This window comes from Nuphar pumila, chromosome 13 (assembly GCF_984573655.1).
Source record: "Nuphar pumila chromosome 13, dmNupPumi1.hap1.1, whole genome shotgun sequence".
Classification (NCBI taxonomy): Eukaryota; Viridiplantae; Streptophyta; class Magnoliopsida; order Nymphaeales; family Nymphaeaceae; genus Nuphar; species Nuphar pumila.
In genome coordinates, this window is record NC_143261.1 from 27930268 (window position 1) to 27947081 (window position 16814).

General features: G+C 37.7%; 2 protein-coding genes across 3 annotated transcripts in view; one reads left to right on the forward strand and one right to left on the reverse strand.

The window, feature by feature from the left end:
* Positions 1-8430: 8430 nt before the first annotated feature.
* On the forward strand, positions 8431-13230 carry LOC149818189 (protein LPA2-like). 2 transcript variants are annotated; one of them, XM_089984917.1, is made up of 2 exons: positions 8431-8959; positions 12719-13230. In XM_089984917.1, the coding sequence occupies exons 1-2, from the start codon at positions 8515-8517 to the stop codon at positions 12856-12858; spliced, it is 585 nt and encodes a 194-aa protein (XP_089841043.1). In that variant the 5' UTR covers positions 8431-8514; the 3' UTR covers positions 12859-13230. The 2 variants fall into 2 exon arrangements, with proteins under 2 accessions (XP_089841043.1, XP_089841044.1); XM_089984918.1 differs by lacking the exon at positions 12719-13230 and adding an exon at positions 12335-12430.
* Positions 13231-13794: 564 nt separating this feature from the next.
* Positions 13795-16814, reverse strand: part of LOC149818190 (dolichyl-diphosphooligosaccharide--protein glycosyltransferase subunit STT3B) — a 33456-nt gene continuing 30436 nt past the window's right edge. The window contains exons 5-6 of the mRNA XM_089984786.1: positions 14365-14424; positions 13795-14241 (exon numbers count right to left, since the gene is read on the reverse strand). Coding sequence (XP_089840912.1) covers positions 14112-14241; positions 14365-14424 — 190 coding nt within the window. The 3' untranslated portion in view covers positions 13795-14111. The remainder of the gene's footprint in view (positions 14242-14364; positions 14425-16814) is intronic.

Genomic DNA, 16814 nt, shown 5'->3' on the forward strand with positions numbered 1-16814 from the left:
TCATCAGACCGAAGGGCCTGACCAAGAATTCATAATGCATATATTTTGACCAAAAAGTTGTCTTGGCCACGCCGTCCTCTCAAATTTTCCACTGGTGATACCTGGAATATAGATCCAACTTATAAAAATAGGCTGCTTCTTAAACTTGGTCGAATAAATCGTCTATCCTTGGCAGTGGATACTTATTCTTTACTATCACCGCATTCAATTTCTTTTAGTTGATGCACATACACAGTGACCATACCGCGTTCTGAAAGTAGTTTTCTGCACATCTGAGTCCTTGATCCTCAATTGGTGATAACTAGATCGAAGATCTATCTTTAAGAAGACCTTAGCATCCCGAAATTGGTCAAACAAGTCATCGATCCATGGAAGTGGATACTTAGTTTTTTTCATCACCTGATTCAATATGTGATAATCAATGCACAAGCTCATTGACCTATCCTTCTTCTTGATGAACAATACTCGAGCACCCCATAGTGAAATGCTTGGCCGAATAAATCCCTTATCCATCAGTTCTTGCAATTGTTTTTGCAATTCCTCCAACTCTACGAGGGCCATGAGATAAGGATCTCTATATATTGGGGGTGTACCAGCCACCAACTCTATAGCAAAATTAACCTCTCTTGAAGGCGATATGCTTGAGAAGTCATCTGGAGAGACATTCACGAACTCACGAACCACGCCTAGGTCCTTCATCGGGGTCATGTTGAGTTCTATCATGAAAACACTGGTGAAGAAGGCCTCACAACCCTTTTTCATGCATCGTTGCACCTTCATCGCTAAGATTATCCTTCATTTGCTTTCCTTCTTACTCGCCTTATACTCAAGTACAGGCTGATCAAAATGATTAAACTGTATAAGTCGCTCATGACATATCATAAAAGCATAATGCTCATATATCCAATCTATACCGAGAATCACATCATAGCCCACCATGTCCAATAAGATCAGATTGGCAGAGAGGTTCTGCCCTGAGATAATCACCTCTACATCGGGTAAATAAGTACGAGTGATGGATCTACTGCTCGATGGTGTGATAATTTTCAGAATATAACCCAAGGTGATCAAACTTATATCAACTAATTTTGCAAACCATGTAGATACAAAAGAGTGTGTGGCGCCCGTATCAAATAAAACTTTGGCATCAAATCTTGCGATGGAGATAGTACCTTCGATGATGTTTGCATCCTCTTTTAACCCCTCTGCAGAAGTCGCGTAAACTTGATCGGACGCTCTCCTCTATCCCTAGAACTGTTGCTGACGTTGATGTTGTTGTTGTTGCCCTCGAGGTGCAGTGTTTGCTCCCTCCTGAGCCAACCTCTTTCAACAATTCTTGATGAAGTGTCCTATCTCTCTGCACATCAGGAAATCTCCTAATGCCCTTTGGCAGACTCATGTGTGTGTCTTCTTGTAGAAAGAATACACTATAGTTGTCTGATGTGGTCGACTGGAACCACGGTTCTGCACCTTGGCCTCCTTCACAGGTGATGCTCTGCTCGAGTTAGTTGCGGGTCTTGGGGTTTTGTTTCTATTACCCTTCGGCTTCTCAAACCTCTTGGGTTGAGTCTTCCTAGAGGACTCTCAATCGTCCTGCGATACAAAAGTAGTTGTTACTATATGTTTGGGGTTATCTTTGGTTTATAAAAAGAATTTAATTTATTTTTTTTCACCTGTAGCATAGTGACTATATCAATGGCCTACTTGAGATTCTGGGGTCGACTCATCAACACTCGGGACCTCAACCTGTATCGCAATTCGTGCACGTATTTCTTTGCCCATGCCTTATTAATCGTGTAGGTATTTGGGCAGTACTTCTTAAGGTGTCAGAACCAAGTAGTGTATTCTGTCACCTTCATGCTGCCCTGCTGGAGATCTAAGAACTCCTGCATCCTGCGATCTCTAGTATACTTCAGAAAGAAGGTATCGAGGAACACCTCTGAAAACTGCGCCCACGTGATCACCCATCACTCTTCTCTCGTACAGTCTCCCACCAACTCTTGGCGTCGCCTTTGAGTCGGTAGGTGGAGAAGGCTACCCATCTCTCGACATAAATCTCAATGATGTCGAAGATCTCACCAATAGCGCGAACTCACTCCTTAGCTGCATCTAGGTCCTCCTTCCTAGTGAAGGTTAGAGGACTCAGTTCCATAAAGCGTAGCGTTTGTAGGACACTCCATGGTTCGTACCAGTTGACACCGCATTGCCATCAGGATGATGGACATTCCCATTGCCATTACCCCCGTTATTGGCGAGGTTCTGGCAAGTGGCAGTAAGCGTGGCAAGGGCTTCTAAGAGAAAGTCCCTCTAGGCAGTCCAACTCGTAGGCTGTCGTGCAATCATGTATAATAAATTTAATTTAAAGTAAAATTTTAAGTTTTGCATAAATGAAATATTGTTTTTGATGTCTTTACTAGGCATTTATGTTCTGAATTTACAATAATTTATAAAATGTAAACAATTAAGACCATTATCTTTATAGCATTGCATAAAAATATAAAAAATGGAACATACTCGCAACGATGTCGGTTAGTTGGACATGATTTGAGTCGGTCTTTACCTTCTACTCTGATACCAAGTTATAATACCCCAAATTTCGTATCCCAAAAATCATGATTTTTTTAAACGATTTTATAAAAACTGCAGCGGAAATCTAAATGAGATAAAAACTTGGCGTGTTACTTAAACGATCACATTCATTTACCATACATGCAATAAATTTAAATTTAAACATCCATAATCAAATAATTATCTATTACATCTCAAAATTAAAATAATAACAGTCAATGTAAAAATTAAATCAATTGTCAGGGTCTCGTGCATTCTAAAATACTCGCAGTCCAAAACACTCGAAGGAATGAGAAAGGCTTGGCTCGGTCTCTGCTGCAACCTCTCGACATCGAATGCGGATTCACTCACTACCTAAAAATATTTAAAATTAATAGGGTTAGACAAATAATGTCTCAGTAGGGTAAAGTTATTCAAAACACATAAATTAAAACAAGTAAGCATGCATTTACTCCTATCTTTCATACATTGAACAAGATTAAGTACCACACAAATACAAACATAAATTTCTAATATATCATTCAAGTATTCATTCACTTGAACATGAACAAATAAAGATGCATGAATAGCTTAAAAATGCACGCGCTTACCATTTCAGAGGTCGTTGGTATGCATGAGTTATTTATTACCTTTAATTAAATTTTCTTTCTTATATAATGCATGTCATGTCAATCTAATGCATAATAATTTAAGTTTCAACTCTTAGCCCTGTGGGTACTAACACGGGCTTAAACCTGAACCAGTGTCATGGCGCAAACAATATTTTTAAATAAGGGTGGCTTTGGCCTGTCTGGATACCTTTCACTAGTCCTGCGGGTGAGGAACGAGCGTATCGAGCGAGCACTCCCAACACCATCATCTCGATGCATCCTTTTTTCACTCGTGAGTTTCTTTTTTCTATATTATAGTCTATTGCAAAAGTTTACTCTATCATTGTGGTTGGAGATGAGCAACCTTCATGTGCTCAAAACATTTTTCACGAATTCGTAAGTACCACTTGCTCTCTCCTTATAAGCACCAATATTTAGTGTTACATGTTTAAACTTCTTAAATTAACTACTTTACATGCAATACCGTATAGGAATCTACTAAAGAGATTCAACCACTTCAGAGCCTATGGATGCACATTTCAAAATATTGAATTTAGTATCATTGCTCATACTTTTTCCATTTTAAACTTATATGCATACGAACAAATTAATCAATGATTTTTTTTTTATATTAATCAAAGAGAACTGAATTTTTTATAATTTGTAAAGAATTTTGTCAATTTTTTGATGCCATAAACCGTTCATAAAAATTTCTTCAAACAAGGGAGTTATAAACGATTTAGTGAAGGCTTATACTTTTATTTTCCGACTATCATAGTTCAGTGTACTCTCCATGAATATAGTTCAAAATTTCATAGAATTTGTGAAATTTTATTAGCATTTTAATGTAATAAATTGTTCATAAAAACTCCTCTGGACGAGGAATATACGAATGATTTAACGGTTAGGTGTCATGCCAAAAATACGTATTAACAAGGAATAAGCCTTTGGGTGGGACAAAACTGGCCACCTGAATTCATACTTTCAAATTTTGTTCACATGAATATATTAAATAAATCTTTTAAAATAATGTCAAATCAATTTTAACTAATCTACCATACACAAATCTCATTTTCGTAACTGTAAGGCCGGAAAATCGATCCATCTCTTTGAACCCTATTTCCTCAAAAATAGTTTCGATAATTTTTGCAACAAGATACATAAAACACGTATTTTTTCATGACAAAAGTAAGAAAAAGCAGGTTAAGAACCACAATACATGCACATTAATATTAACTATAATTTCTAACTAAAATTTTGATAGAAACAAATAAACATTACATATATTTTTTAAAAAATTATAGTTTTTATTTATGACAAAGTCCTTATCATGCGATACTTGTTTTCTTTCGTTTTAGATTTCAAAATTTCATCCATTAGGGGGATGAACTGATTCTTCTAGGAAAAAATCACAATCAAACTCTCTTTAATTAAGTCCAACATGCATTCTTATAAAAATCTTCTTTTTAATAATAGTTTGAATCAAGTTCAAAAATATAATTTTGGAGAAATCAGTTTTGAGAGGTGGTTTTCTTCTGAAACCCTCTCCATTTTATATTTTGACAAACCTTACGCCAAACCCATGTATAGTGGGTGTGGTATAGGGTCTGTTCTTATGAATAATCGAAAAGACTCATGCTTACGAGTTCTAATTTACGTGTAGAGAATCAAACTCTCTACCTCTTTTAAAAAAATACTCCTGTAGCTTGCGAAAATGTGCTTCATACATGAACCATTCATCTAATACGTATGGCGACTGCACTGACATACTCCTTACACTCCAACCACGCACGTGAATGCCCTCCTTGTTGGGCTAAGAGGGGAAACACAAGGAAAACATAATGAATAGGGAGGAGAAAGGAGGGGAATCAAGAAAGCAAATGGTGAGAAGGGAGAGCAAGAAGTAAAAATATCAAAAGGGGCAAATAGGTGGTGCGTGAGCTCCTCCTGTGGTTTTATTAGAGTTAAGTATGAGTTCAAGAGTTGGATTAATCTCAGCCCTTGATTTCAATCAAGCCATTGTTTCGATTTTTTTTTCTTCTTTAATTTTTTCATTGTATTTTATTTTAGCTAGCTTAGGGTATAATATATGTTAAATGTATACATGTTACAATATATATTATACCATATTAACTAAAGAAAAATATGGGTTGGTCGACCCCCATGGGGTTGGACCTTTCCTTAAATCAATTTGCAAACTTGCTTACTCGGCAAGCAAGTTTGATTAGTTTTTCTTATATATACATATATTCTTCTTTCTTTCCTTTTTTCATGACCCCTTCCTTTTTCTTCTTATTCCAGCCATCCTCATCTTATAAACATCTAGGAGAGGACACCCCTCCCCCCTTGGGAGGCTATATTTTGAAAATGTAAGTTTTGACTTTTAATGTCTTGTTTTGGTTTTTAGTAAGTTTTAAAATATCATTGATTTTAAAGCTAAATTTTTATTTTAACTTTTTAAAGTTGAAAATGTGTGCCACATAGGATGAGACGGCCCACCTATGGACTCTTACACTTTTATTAAATTTAATTAAATCAAAATGTTCATTCCACTTGATTATTTAATTAATTAATTTAATAATTTAGATTTCAATTCTCATAAAACTAAAATTTAGAATTAAGTGAAATGACACTAAATGGCATTCAAATTATTTTCAAATATGTGTATGTGTCTCTGAACCAAAATTTTGACTAATTCAAATTTTTATTTATACTTTTATTTCTTTCTAACCTAATTTGGATTCTTCAAAAATAAATTTTGAACAACAAGAGTTTCACTAGGGCCGATAAGACCCTTGGGCGTGTGAGTGTATTTCATATATTTAATTTTTTTTCTAAGTCTTTCATGACCCATGATATATCACTTAGTACGAATTATCATTTTTAATTGATCATACATAAAGAAAATTGTAAAAATTTTCAAAAATTTATGAAAATCCCTCAAAAAATCGTGGGCATTACACGAAGTCCCATCCTATATGATGCAATAGAGATAGGTAACATGTCAAGAGCTAGATCGATCTGAAATTTGGCTTTCCTATGTGGTGGAAGTCCTCTAAGTTCTTTAGAGAAAACATTCATGAATTCTTGAACAATATCTACGTTCGAGACTGAGAGGTTATCATCAACTTTTGTCTTCATATAAGCCAAATACCTAAGACAACCCTTTTGTAGGTAATGATTGATCTTAAGATATGAAATGATTGTCGATTTTGCTAGTTTTTTAACAACCTAAAAGATGAATATTAAGGTTTCAAAATGTTAAAAACTGATGTTTTTTTTTTGACAATTGATCAATGCATTATGGTAAGATAACCAATCCATACCCAAGATGACATCCACTTCCTTAAATTCTAATATCAGGAAACATTCTGAGATTTAATACTATATATCCCTTAGCAACCATGTCTACACAACTCTCTCTCTCTCTCTCAATATTTACTTTGTCTTCCTTTTTTTTGCAAAATGATACAGGAAAGGAGAAGACGTTTCCCCCCTCTCTCTCCCCACTTTCCATTAGTGAGAGAGGGAGAGGGGGTAACGTCCCCCTCCTCCCTTATCCACCCAAAGCGGAAGGCGTTACACTTTGGCAGCTCTCCAGAAGAAGACATGGGTTTTTGAGGATCAGCTTGCTGGCTATGGAAGGTATCGCCATACAAGGCGAAGGAAGCGAGATAGAAACGAGGGGCATTGATGAGCGCTGTGATCTCCTTGGGGTTACACTGGAAGGCAGAGGAGAGAGAAACACGTGGCATTCCCCTTGAGAGAGAGAGAGAGAGAGTTAGGGAATTGAAACTTGAAAGGTCTCCCGCCCGCTGATTCAAACTTACGTCACAGGGATTCTTAAACTTGCTCTCGTGTCATGTCCTTTTGTAAACTATTTTTAATAAAAAAAAGTGGCACAAAAATAACGTATCTCGTGTCCTTTTACCTTCAAACTTGTGCGGATTGAGCAGCGTGTCCTTTTGAGGCCAAAGTTTTACCTTGGTTTCGGAAATGAGCCTCGCATTTACGAGTTTTCTGATGCGTCCTCTGTTTGCATCACGCTGAAGGAGAGGCCCCGTGGAAATCTCCTTCCGCTGAAAGGGAGTGCGTCCCGTAGAAAGGGGGTTTGGAGCGTTGATTTGGGAGAGCAGATCCGGTGATCTGTCAAATCACTTTAAGAAAGGGATTTGACATCTTCGCCGTCCACTGCTTGTGTTCCCACAAGAACCTCATGATCTTGTGTACATTGTGGAAGGTCAGGATGCCAAATCACTCTAAGTGATTTGACAGATTACTTGATCCGCTCTCTTGATTTGGAGGGTTGTTAAAGTCATTATAATAATATTAAAAAGGAATTTAAGTTTTTTTTTTTACATTTATTAAAAAATAGCTGATTTAGGCGTATCGATTTTCTGCCAACACGATACCCATCATGACAACATTTGTTTTACCAATCGAAGCAATGTGCAACGGGTGATGGTTCAAAAATAAAAGTCTTTGCTCAAATTAAATTATGTCATATTATAACAATAGCCTTGGTAATCAAATGCCCAAAATTATTAAAAATGAATGTATTTTTAATAAGTATAAAGGACAAAAACAGAAAACTAGTAAAATCACGTTTTTTTTCTCTTCAGATAACCATTAACCTGAGGTCCTTTTTATAGTTTTCAGAAAATCTATGTCTATATCACTAATTTCACAAAGGTGAGGTTTATTCATGAAATTAGAGGCAAAAAGTTGCCCTTAAATGTAGTTTTCCAATTTATCAATCCGTCTATGATATATTTAAATATGGATCTTAAAACGAGATTCGAATGTATAATTCGTTTGGATTCAGAATTGTGTGGTCGAACTTTTGGATCCGAATGTATATTCATTGTTGAATATTCTATCCATGTAGCCCTGCACGTTTACAGATTCACAATGGCTCCAACTTGATTTTTTGTCAGATATTTGACCTGATCCAGATTGACCCAAGTATTTTGTACGTATTTTCAGTGAGAAGAAGCACCGTGAATTGTATGAATCTGGGTTTGAGATTTCATTTTTTGACCCGACAAAATGCAAACACCACCACCACCACCTGAAAACTAGTCATTTGGCCAGATTTGGGTGCACCCTGACAGATCAGATACTCCACCCATTGTCAGCCCTACCCAAAAAGGTCTGATTTGGTCACAAACTTTGGTGCTGGATCCGTATTAGCTCTGATTCGAACCGTACCCGAATAAGGCGCTTATCAATTTCAGCGCAAACAGATCAGATCAGTCGGATATTCATCCAATCCATAATCTCGTTCATCTTCATTCCCAACCATTTCTGATCCTACACACACACACACAGAGGTGCCCCTCAAATCAATACCAGGATGAGCGCGAGCGTGAGCCTCGCGGGGGCGTTGCCCGCTGCGAGCAGAAGCCACCGGCGCCTCTGCTTCTCCGCCCCACCTGCCCAACGCCTTCACTGTTTCGTCTCTTGTACAACCAGAAACACAAACGTGGTGAGAGCCACAACGGCCGGAGATGGCCCGGGGGAGAGCGCAAACGAAGCACATCCCGCACCATCGACTCCCGCCGCTACAGATCCCAAGAGGGAGAGCGCCGGAGGGGTTGGATTCGGCGGCGGTGGCAAAGGAAGCAGGAAGAGCAAGGTCGTCCGCCGGGCGCCTGTGCAGAAGCCGTTGATTCAGCCGGTGGCGACGGGGAAGGATGATGGTGGTGGTGCTTTGCCGGAGCAGGAGAGGGCCTTCCTCCTTGGGTGGCTCGCTCTCGGGTTTCTCATCCTCGTCGAAGGCATTGCTTTGGCAGCATCAGGTATTGGCTGAATTTTGATGCCAGGGGTGGGAAACGAGACGAGCAGCTCGCCGATCGACTCGTCGATTCGAGCCGATATACGAGCCAGCTCGTTTAGGCAAATGAGCCAAGCACAAGCATGGCAAGCTCTGTTCGGTTTGGCTTGTTTTACATATTATATATTTATATATTATAGATTTTATGCATATATTATATATAAGATACATATTGAGTATGTTTTGCACGTATTGTGCATATATTATATACATTTTATATATTACCAAGCTTAAAAAAATACTTAAAAACAATTTTTTTAAAAACGAGCCAGCTTGTGATCAGCTCGTAACTAGATAGGGCTCAGGATCGGATCGGATCGGCTCATGACAATCTCACCAGCCGAGCCCGAGCAGGGGTGTACCCGTAACGAGCCGAGCCCGTACAGCCCAAACTCGGCTCGTAAAAAAAATCAGAAGATCGCTTCCTGAATCTAGGGAAACTCTCTTCTAAAGCACGAACCTGCAAGTTTCTTTGGCGCTTCCGAAGCTCTATAAGTTTTGGGAAATGGAAAGATTTTTCTATCGACAAATTGAACTTCCTTGATATCATTTTTTTTTCATGTTAGACGATTTTTGTTATTCACGTTCTTATTATTCTAAAATATGCATACACAGTTATTGTTTTTAAAGCCTTAAAATCCATTCAAGCAAGAGACATCATATCTACTTCCATGCTCTTACATTCATTAAATTTGCATTTGTATAAAGAAAGTGCCACCAATTTCGTTTTCTGACATGCTAAGTTGGCGTTTGGATGCACTCGTTTATGTCTGAATCTGGAATAGGTTGGGAAACTGCATTATGAAGCATAATCTAGCATCCCAACTTATCCAATTACCTAGATAAGTTGGTAAACTGCATTACGAAGCAGAATGTAGCATTCCAACTTATCCAATTATCTAGATAACTTGGGACATTGCATTATTGTGCTACCATCGATGTCCTCCTGTCTCTAGTAAGAAAACCAGGCACAGAGGACGGGCCTAAGTGTGCTTTAGTCATCCTCTACAGGAAGCCGGCCTTTTTGGCTTCCAGAACTCACTGAGTGATGGAGTTGCTTATCAGAATGAGCAATAGGTTCTAGAGTATAATGACCTTAAAAAAAATAAAAAATAAAAAATAAAATGGACAAAGTCTCTCTGCTTTCTCCTTTCTCTTCATGCTTATCTTTTTATAGTCTGTTGCTGTTTCTTCACTTATCTCCCGGTTCACTTTTCCTAGTTCTATGACTATTAATAGGATCTATGAATCAAATTGATGCAAATTGTTCTATCCTACGCTGACTGGAATTGTCAACTTCTTTGTGCTGCACAATACGGTACATCTGCAAGTTGTGCAGATTTTCTTGTTTGATGGATTTGTTGATATATTTAGCAGAAAACTACCAACACTACAAATTAAATGTGTTCTTGTATTCCTGCCTTTCGACTTGTGATAGCCAATTCTCCGCTCACAATTGAGGAACTTGGTCGTGTTTCTTTTTTGTCGTTGAGGGACTTGGTGATGTTTCTATTGACAATGGAACAAATCTTTAGAAATATTGGTCCATGGATTTACTCTGCCTATGTGCTTGTAACTTTTCTTGTCTTACTGCTTACAAGCATTTATTGCAATCTAATAAAACTTCTCATCCCCCAACTATAATTGTGAAAGATACTATATTATAATCTAGATTCTAGGTGTCATACTAAACTATATAATTCATGCTTTGACAAGTCTGTCCTGACTCCTGAGCATGAAAAACTCTCCTCTCAGCCATTGTGTTTAGGAAACCTTAGCACATATCAATGTCATTTTCGAGAAGATAGACAGGTCACCCTCTTTCAGTCCTTTGAAAACATGCCGATGGCCTCATAAGCAGATGTCCTTTCCATATGGGCATCCTTGAGAATTTCTTAGGTAGAACAAAGTTTATCTCAAAATCTCGTTCTCTCAAAGAAGAAGAACAGTTGCCATGTGGATTTGATTCAAGTGGAAAAAGGAAGAATTTACTGGACAAAGTGTGGGCTGCCATGCTTCTTTTACATACAAGAAACATGGGGAAACTCTCTTGGATAGATATGCCTGCAAAAACCCATGTTTTCCTGCAGAAGAGAGAGAGAGAGAGAGAGAGAGAGAGAGAGAGAGAGAGAGAGAGAGAGAGAGAGAGAGAGAGAGAGAGAGAGAGAGAGTCTAAGGTCTTTTTTCCCCTCAATAAAAACGTCTCTATCCACACAGTTTAAAAAACTCTTTCCATTTTGTGAAACAAAACTGGGCCATAACCTGGCACTCAGGCCTCCTGCCAGCCTAAAATGAACATAAAGGCAAAAGGAAATTGCGAAACACATGGTAGTAGAGATGCCGACTGACATTAATGTTCATGTTCTCACTTGCACCAGTTATGCATCTTTTTCATCTGTATCTCTTCCTGAGCTAAGTATCCAGTGTCATCCACTTGTGTGTTAAGGGAATTGATAAGCATGGACATGCAAGATTAGCAGTGTATTTTGATGTAATGTGCACTTCAGATTTCAAGTAATGAACCAGGTTCAGTCTTGATCTTCAGTGGGATCTTTTGCTTCACTTGTGATTTGACTCCATTAAGTCTTGAATCTCTTTTACAAGATTCCACTACTGCAGTTTCCTTTTTCAGTTTGTCTGAATGTAGAACTGCTCAAATTTGTGGTACATATCCAGCTGCTGTAGAATGTGATGGGATTGATCCTCGTAAGTTCTTCCCCCAAAATAACAAGCTCAGTTGTTCAGGCCAATTATGGGTTACTTCCTAGATTGCAATCCTGTTATTTTCTACTGGTTTCTTCTCAGCTACCCTTTGCAAAACAGGTTCAGAAGCACCCTCTTAGGAGGGGAAGCACGCTTGCCAGGTAGTGCACTTCCAAAGTGGGAAGCGCATGTGTCCCCCGAAAGGTTAAAGTGTGAGGGAAACTCGCTTCCCATTTGTATAAAGCGCACTTCCTATATTATAAGAAACATGCTTCCCACTGTCTTCCCCCTCGTTTTCTTCTTGTTTTTTATGTTTTTCATATTAAATTTATTATTTTTTCGCTTCTCCCTCATTCTCTCTTGCTTCCCATTTTCTTCTCCCCTCGCTTTCCCTTTGTTTTTCCATCGATTCTTGCATGTTTTCTTTTTGGCTTCTCACACGCTTGCACATTCACTTTCAAAACACATTCTGCTTCATGCTTCATGCTTCATACTTCCCACATCGCATCCTGTGTCCATTTCCTAACCTGATAACTATGGGTTCCACACACATGCACTGAAAAAATAAATTTTCGCGTCATTCTTTATGTTCAAATTATACCTTGCAAGGTAGCTGATGGTTTTCAATTTTACCAAGGTGTTGGGGAATCAACCACCATCACATGCTAAAGTATCAATATTCGTGGTTTATTGGATCCCTTTTCAACTGAAATGCCCAGCAGTGAATCAGCGCCTCATGGATTTATTTCGAGGGTGGTGGGATGAGATCTTACAAATGTCAGCACCATTAGCCTCCTTTTATGGTATATAGCACAGATAGAACGAATGCTTAATCATGATTAGTCTAAATCTGTTAGAAGTAAATGAAGAAAATAAAAATCTTAGTCTGAGTGCTTAATCATGACAGCTCAAAATTTCAGAAGAAGAAACATTGTTTTGTGCCGAGCATTCTATCTTAATCACTTTCCCAAAACTCTCAGAAGAAAAAACATTGTATTAAACCAAGTGTTCTCTTTTGCAGGTTTCTTACCTGAGGAATGGGATAACTTGTTTGTAAAGTATTTGTATCCATCGTTTACGCCAACAGTCGTCCTGTTTTTGGGCGGCACGGTTGCATATGGAGTGTTTAAGTATGTGAAGGCAGGGCAGAAAGAAAGCTAAAAAGAGTGAATTGTGATTTGAGAAGTATTGCCTAGTTTAACTGTCCAAGTGAAAGTTCATGTTTTACCATTTTTGCTGCTTCACCACCCACAATTGGTCCTGTCAGCTAGTATAAGGAGTATTATGTGACTGCTACAACTAACGATGGAAGGCTTCTTCACAGCACCGACATTGCTTCTGCTGTTTCGATCTGCTCCCTATCATTAAGATTGGATTTATTAAGGCCAAGCAGCAAAATATGTGTAAGCTCAAGTTTAAGAAATCCCCTGAAATTTTAGTGAATTGTGTCCGTCCCGTATTTAACAAAAGCTGTTGTAAGGTATGCTTGTTATTTGTATATTGCATACAGTAGCTTGCACTGTTCTGATGTAGGTGATTGTTTTTTGTGGTTGTGCAAGATCATGCCATTCAAGCTGCATTCTCAACTTTCAGATGCTTTTGTATACTTCACACCAATAAGGTACACAAGTTGAATCTTGTCTCGGCATTTAAAACCCACAAAGGCCTTCAGTCTTCAAATTATAATCAGTTTATAGTTAATACACAGAGCAACTGAATAATTTGTCAGAGAGAATGACATCACAGAGAACCAAAAAAAGGGAAAAAGACGAATATCATCGATCACCCATATGCCGAAGCTACAAAGAGCAGGCACTCGAAATTTTCCCAAGAGTGTTCGTCCTCTACCCTCAAAAGTTGCATAGCACTTCTATGTTTCAAGCCATTTAAAGTTGAGACAGGTGGAAATAAATATGCCTACCACAGCCAAGTTCTCTCCTAACCCAAAATAGCTAATTAAAGCAATTTCAAAGCGTTTTCTTTCAATAACTTCTGACTATATGGGCGAAAGTTCAGTATTACTAAGATTTAAGTAATAAATTTACTCTTAAAGACAAGAAACATTACCCAAAAAATAGAACAGGTCAAGTTCTGTAAATCATAATAGCCACTAATGTTCTCATCTTCGTACCCATGTTGAATGCACAAAAGTTTTCATCAGAGTAATACTCAGCATATTTCATGTTACACTAATTGGCAAGCATGCTACTAAAAACTGCAACTCAAATAGGTTCTCCTAAGAAGCCTCATCGCAAATATAATCTAATTGCTACTAACCAACTAAAAGAAAATGAGACTGGGGTTCCTTCAACAAAATCATATAAATTACATTATTGCAAAAACTCCTCTAAACATTACGTGTAGACCGCATGGTTTCCTTTCTGCAAAATCTAGATTATAAATTTTCATTTGCTTCACCACCTATTGCTTGGTGGCTTAACTTTGTAAATTCTCACGATCCAGTTTGATGTTGTGAAAGCCTCCTCAAGATGTTCAAGCTTCACGTCTTTATTTCCAATTTCTACCCCCCGGGCCCGATCCCAACTGCATGCCAGTGCAAAATAGGATTTAAAATTTTGTATCGAACAGGTATGGGCATCAAATACTATTGTACACTTGGGCTGCTAGAATGATAGAAGAGGAAGCTATAATATGGCAAGCAATTACCCTGGAGGTCTTCCATACTCTGTGTGCAGCTCCCCAAACCGATAGTAGGAAAGCTTATACCTATTGAGTAATTCAAATGCAGATGATAAGAGAACTGAACTGAGCTGTGAGATATATAGCAGCAAGGCTAATTTCACTGGAAGCAATATTCTTATGTTATGAAAGTGGAAAATTGCAGTCAAATGCCTATATACAGCATCAGAACGCCAAATGGATGCATCAATACCTTCGAGATCCTCCACAAATGCTAGCAAACTTCAGCATATGAGAAAACTAAAACCATAGTATCTATGCACAGAAGCATTTACTTGAGACACATCTTAAAAATCACACTAGATGGGATATGGTACATTTGTAAGGTGACAGGTTTAGCAAACACTCTATAGTTGACATCAAGCACGAATTTGGATTACAACATCCAAGTTGAATGCCCTTGGTACTTTGACCTCATACACAAAAAGATAAATATTCCCTAAAGCTTAGAAGAATTTATAAGCATTTAGAGGCAAGAATAGGTCAAACAAAAAATAATTTAGCAAAGAAACAGTAACATGGTGCCTCAAAAACGGCACAGCATCCTATCCTCAAGACTAAAGTATAATAAACATCCAAAGAACAAAGATATCCAGGGCAGAAACTTATAAAACATCCCAAGCATGGTCAGAAATCGATAATGCTGCATAAGACATGAAAGTGATCCAAAAATACCAGAATGACTGTACAAACAGAACCAGGCTCCTAAATGAATAAAGCTCATTAAGGTCCACACCATTGATGAGACGACAAAACTTTTCTCAACAGCAAAATACATGCACCAGCACCATAAGTCTTCTTGAAACCAAATAGTTGGACTCCCACATTCCAAACCATTATATAACAAAAACGATAATTCAGGGCTGGAAATATAAAGGGAATCAGAGAAATAAATGAGGAAAAATATTAGCAACTAAGCACCTCTCAACTCCTAGAGGGAGACCTTGGAGGCAGCAGTCATCTAATAATTCAAAGCCAAACTCTATTCAAGAATACTCTGACACACTAAAAAACTAAATTATTTATAAGATGAGTGCCAAAACCGATCATCAGATGGTATAAGTCAAACTATAAACTTGAGCTAGTGTAATACCAACAAGATTCACATGCAACCCAGGCAGCAAATAAAAAAATCAGTGGAAAACTAATTCTTGTTCAAATTGGCTAAAAGAATAATAATCATTGGCTCAACATGCATGAAAGAGAAATTACAAAGAAGATAATCACAAAACAAAAACAGCAGCATAAAACCTTTAAATTCACTCAGTAGATGAAATTATTTGAACTGAAAAGACAATAAACTAATTGTTCTTAATCAAAATGATCAAATTATTGCAAAGAGTAGAGGGAAAAACTAGTGCAAAATGTCGATAGTGTTAGGAACCAAATGATAACGCCCTTCCAGATTTAGTAACTACTTTTGAAACGTTAAGAGATGGCAAAAGGCTGGGTTGAAAAACACAACTCAAATGGGAGACCCTGAAAACCTCAAAACAACAGTTATAGCAGCACAAAATCATCAAAATGATGCACAAATTTGAATTGGTCCTGCAAAAAAATATGGCGATTGATATCAAGCTTAGACAGAAGGCAACTAAAAATCAAACAACCCAATAGCTTATTCCATGTCAAGATGTGGACACATCAACAAGATGTTCAAACTTTCTTATTGACAGATGTTTCCTTTCCCTCCCCCAACCCTGCTACTAATTGAAGTGATTTGTTTAAGTCAACATTGACATACTGACATGCAGAAGCCACTCAGCATGGTTGAGTATGAAGTATAGCCAATGCAGTAATATCCTTGAAATCATTTGTTATAAAATCTTGATACCATGTCAAGCCCAGACTATCTCAACAATATGCTTTCATTTCTCTTTTTCACAGGCAGATGCCTTCCAGTAACAAACCCTATACTTTTATACACATTTTATGGCCTGTGTATTTCATCATCACCTACCACTGGCCTGTGTTTTCACACCAAAATGCTTTCAACAGTTGAAGGGAACACAAAATTACCCATTTGATCTTGTGTCTTTCACATTGTAATTGGTATCCTAAACATAACACAAGCCACTCTTTCTAGTGGTGATGCACTTTTTGGTGTGAAAACAATCATTTTGACTGATGAGTGAAGCCACTGTTGTAGATCAGAATGGTTATGCACTTTTTATTTTGTTACATTCCATAAATCAGAAGATTCAAAATTTTTACCTCAGAACTTTTCAATAAGTTAGCACTAAGGTAGCTTTCAAGTATGTCAGTGAAAGTTTAAGGAAACAAATAAAATATCACCAAAAATGCAGAAATATCTAAGAGTCCCACCCACTTCTGAAAATTCATACTCACGGAAGATCTAAATAGTTCCAGGGGTTCAAGCCTTAAAATTGTCACAAATAAGTCTCAAGTATAAGCAC

Coding starts and splice junctions, on each gene's coding strand:
- LOC149818189 (XM_089984917.1), top strand. CDS start 8,515: ATGAGCGCGAGCGTGAGCCTCGCGGGGGCGTTGCCCGCTGCGAGCAGA. Junction 8,960..12,718: donor CATTGCTTTGGCAGCATCAG/GTATTGGCTGAA, acceptor TCTCTTTTGCAG/GTTTCTTACCTGAGGAATGG.